Source organism: Manacus vitellinus, unplaced genomic scaffold (genome assembly GCF_001715985.3).
Source record: "Manacus vitellinus isolate BGI_N305 unplaced genomic scaffold, ASM171598v3 scaffold_24_pilon, whole genome shotgun sequence".
In the NCBI taxonomy this organism is placed as follows: domain Eukaryota; kingdom Metazoa; phylum Chordata; class Aves; order Passeriformes; family Pipridae; genus Manacus; species Manacus vitellinus.
In genome coordinates this window covers 12143860-12148082 of record NW_021939798.1, presented here as the reverse complement: position 1 = coordinate 12148082, position 4223 = coordinate 12143860, and the positions used below count along the sequence as shown (strand labels likewise).

At 52.5% G+C, this 4223-nt stretch overlaps 2 protein-coding genes across 2 annotated transcripts in view; both read left to right on the top strand.

Moving 5' to 3' along the window:
• Positions 1 to 258: 258 nt before the first annotated feature.
• ENPP7 (ectonucleotide pyrophosphatase/phosphodiesterase 7) lies at positions 259 to 4105 on the top strand. Its single transcript, XM_008921841.3, has 4 exons — positions 259 to 505; positions 1736 to 1881; positions 2641 to 3261; positions 3848 to 4105. The coding sequence occupies exons 1-4, from the start codon at positions 259 to 261 to the stop codon at positions 4103 to 4105; spliced, it is 1272 nt and encodes a 423-aa protein (XP_008920089.1).
• Positions 4106 to 4126: 21 nt separating this feature from the next.
• CBX2 (chromobox 2) overlaps positions 4127 to 4223 on the top strand; it is a 10683-nt gene continuing 10586 nt past the window's right edge. Inside the window, exon 1 of the mRNA XM_029960121.1 lies at positions 4127 to 4164. Coding sequence (XP_029815981.1) covers positions 4127 to 4164 — 38 coding nt within the window. The remainder of the gene's footprint in view (positions 4165 to 4223) is intronic.

The window sequence follows — 4223 nt, the reverse complement described above, 5'->3', positions numbered from 1 at the left end:
GCAATCCTTCCCATTCATGCACACCAACACAGCACCCACTGCCTCTGATGGAAGAGGCAGATTTGGCATTTGACCCATCAGGAAATTTAAGCCGATCTACTGCAGTGAGACACAACCAGAGAGGCTCTGATACGAAGTGCTGGCTGAAGCCATGCACCCCATCAGCAACTGCAAGATTAGATAAGGACTGAACTTAGTCCCATCCCACACATATTAATGTGAGCTCTCCAGACATCTGGGCTATTCCTGTTCAAGGGCATGAAGATGCTGCCATCACTGGGGCTGCTGTTTGCTGCCCTCTCCTTAGCAAGGTGCATCCCCCTGCAGCAGGCACCCAACCGCAGCAAACTCCTCCTCGTGTCCTTTGATGGTTTTCGGTGGAACTACGACCAGGACGTGGACACCCCCCACCTGGACACTATGGCTGCAGAAGGGGTGAAGGCCAAGTACATGACTCCTGCCTTCATCACCCTCACCAGCCCATGCCACTTCACGCTGCTGACCGGTGAGTAGCCCAGCCAGAGGAGCTGCAAGGAGGGCTGGGGAAGGGCAAAGTCAAGGCTTATGCATCAGTGAAGGACACGCTGTCAGGAGCTCCAAACCCAGCAGCACACAGAGCTTTAGAGCAGAGAAAAGGCAAGGGCTGCAAAAATGGTACATGTAAATTAGATAGGAGGAAAAACTTCTTCCCTGTGAGGGTGGTGAGGCCCTGTGGCAGCTGTGGCTGTCCCATCCCTGGGAGTGTTCAAGGCCAGGTTGAATGAGACTTGGAGCAGCCTGGTCTAGTGGAAGGTGTCCCTGCCCATGGCAGGGAGGTGGAATCGGATGGTTTTTAAGGTCCCTCCCAACTCAAACCACTGTGGGATTCCATGAACTTAACCTGTATTTATCAAAGGTAAATAGTGCCAGAGCAACCTGATAGCCTCCTTTGGTAAGATAAATTATTTTTTAAACAAGGGAGATGCTCTAAATTTAATCTCTCAGGACTTCAGTAATGCATTTGATACAGTGCCACATGGGAAATCATTAGTTAAGGCAGAGAAGATGAAGATTAGTACAAAATCTGTAACGTGGGGAACTGAGGGGCTATGGGAAGAGGATGCAGGGGATGCTGAGAGGAGACTGTCAAGCTGGAGGGAGGGCACCAGGGGAATTCCTGAAGAATCGATTTTGGAGCCAATCTTATTTAAGATTTTAATTAATAACCTTGGCATAAAAGAGTGGAGCATGCTAATGAAAACTGCTGATAGGCAAAGGCAGGGAGGCAGCGTCAACACGAGGGAGGACGGGGACATCACGCAGAGGGGACTGCGCAGTCCTTGGCACCACTATAATAAAAATAGCACAAAATATGAGAGTCAAAGTGCAAATCTCTCCTTTCTGATGGGAACTTCTCCTGCTCACTGACCTCGTGGGTTTAGGTGAACATGGGATAACAGAACCTGCCCGTGCTGAGAGGGCAGGAGAAAATGCAGGTGGCCCCAGTGCCTGGCTTGGTCCAGGTGAGACCCACCAGATACCAACCCATGCACATGGGAGGTGGCATTCCCACAGCACCTCCTTCCCTGCCCCAGGACCCCACTCTGTATGAGGCAGTGGGAGGAAGGGGCAAAGGGAGAGGTGGGAGGGGGAGGCCGAAGGTCCCCACTGACCCAAGGCAACCCATCACCCAGCAGAGGGGTGAGACCTGCCCAGCACAGCCTGGCTCACCCCCTGCCCTTCATCTGTCCCACAGGGCGATACCTGGAGAACCACGGGGTGGTCCACAACATGTGGTTCAACACCACCACGGGTGTGAAGCTGCCCTACTACACCACGCAAGGCATAAGCAGCTGGTGGGACAACGGCAGCCTGCCCATCTGGATCACTGCCCAGAGACAGGCAAGTGAGGCACCTCCTCACACACACCGACCCTGCACAGACCCACCCCACCTGCCATCCTGCAGGAAAAGCTACAGGCAAGCCATTATCCCTGGTGGTTGTGAGTTCCCAGCCTCCCTGAGAATGTCAGGCTAATTAGACCAGCAAAAAACGGAAATCTCCAGACACTGGCAGGAATAATTATGATCGTTCTATTAAAAATAGCAAAAAATAATAGATGCATTTCAGCTTTATTAAGACATTAATGAAACAGGTTATACTGTTCCTGTTTAAAGAAGCCTCAGCCCCAGTTCCTCAGGGAACATCCTGAGTCCAGGGGTTCCATACACCTCAGGGCACACCCAGGGCAGGGGGGTGGCAGCCCTGGGGGCCAGTTCCCTCTTCCCTGGGGCCTGCAGCAAGCCCAGCAGGCTTTGAATCTGGCTTTAAGACAGGACCTGAGACCTGGCCCAAGACATATACCTTTTGCCCGTATTTACCTGCCAAAATGCCTCCTCTGATTTCAACAAAACACAACTTAATGTCTTGATGATAAAGAACCAGAGAGCCCATGCAAGCTGCAAATGGGTCACTGACTCCAAAGTTCTAACTGGTGTTACTAACACAGTGAGAAAACCAGTGTGACAGGGCAGTGCCTTCAGTTAATCACTTTTAATTGGCAATGAGCAAAAAAATCTCATTAGGAGGTAGCTGCACTGACAGATGGAGGGACACTGCCAAGCAAGTTCAGGGGAGTTTATGGAGTGTCTCCACTCACAGGGTTTGAAGACAGGCTCTATCTACTTCCCTGGAGGAAAAGCAAAATACCAAGGGGAAGAAGTGAACAAGAAGTTGGTGGAGCCTGCCATATTCAGCTACAGCAACGAAACCAACTGGAGGCAGAACATTGACACGGTCATGGAATGGTTCACAGTGGACAACCTCGACTTCATCGCACTCTACTTCGGAGAGCCAGACTCCTCAGGACACAAGTTTGGCCCTGAATCCACAGAGAGGAAAAACATGATCGAGCAGGTGGACAGAACCGTCGGTTACTTGAGGCAGCGTATCCGGGAAAGTGACCTGGAATCAAACCTCAACCTCATCATCACGTCTGACCACGGCATGGACACCGTCATAAAGACCAACGAGATTCTTATCCGGACCATAAACAACTTCACGTTCCAAGACATCGACTTTGAACTCTTAGATTACGGACCAAACGGACTCCTGGTGCCAAAGGAGGGGAGATTAGAGCATGTGTACTCAGTCCTGAAAAACGCCCACCCGAACCTGCACGTGTACAAGAAAGAAGAGTTTCCGAAGAAATTCCACTATGCCAACCACCCTCGGATCACCCCACTCGTGTTGTACAGCGACCCAGGATATGTGATCCACGGGGTAAGGTGTATGCACAGCCATATTCTACTGTCCTTTGGGATGAGCCTCTCTCCTCCTCTTCCTCTCACAGCACCCCAGCACTCACCCAGCTTTAGGCCTTTGTGCTGATTGGTCTCCCTAAAAACAGATTGAAATTCAAGCTCTTTGTGTAAAGATCTTCTCTGCTGTTGAGAAGATAAAGTGTCCAGAAGCCTTGGGGTAGGACTTGCATGAATGCAAATCTCTGTGTCAGGATCCTCTCCTAGCCTGGTATGAAGGGAAGGTCCAATGTTAAGGCCAGCAGGCAGCTTCCCATTGGAAGCTCCTCAGTACAACAAAATTTGGGTGTGCTGATGTTTAGGGAGGCAACTTGCAGGATGTAATTGCTTGGGAAGGGTGTCTGAGGACACCTCCAGCTGCTGCAGAGTATAACACTAATAGATCAGCTTCCAAAACCGAAAGGAACCAACCAGACCATCAAACCCTGCAGGAGCAGAACAGTGTGTGCGAGGTGGGAGACACGGGGGCACCCAGCAGTGCTGCTGCCCCCGGGGCCGTGCTGGGGGTGGAGGGGTTGGGGTGCTCACATCCTCACTCTCCCCTCCAGAGGATCAAGGTCCAGTTTAATAAAGGGGAGCATGGTTTCGACAACGAGGACATGAACATGAAAACCATCTTCCGTGCCGTGGGACCGGCCTTTAAGAAGGGGCTGGTGGTGGAGCCCTTCGAAAGCGTCAACGTCTACGCCCTCCTCTGCGAGCTGCTGGGCATCACCCCTGAGCCCCACGACGGCTCCCTGGAGGTCACCAAACCCATGCTGCGAGGGTCGGAGGACACTGGGAGTGAAGGTGGGCACCGGGAGTAGCAGCAGGCACCGGGAGCGGCAATGGGCAGCGGGGGTGGTGGCAGGCACTGGGAGCATCAGTGAGCACCGGGAGTGGGCACTGGGAGCAGCGGCAGGCACCGGGAGCTCACACCGGGAG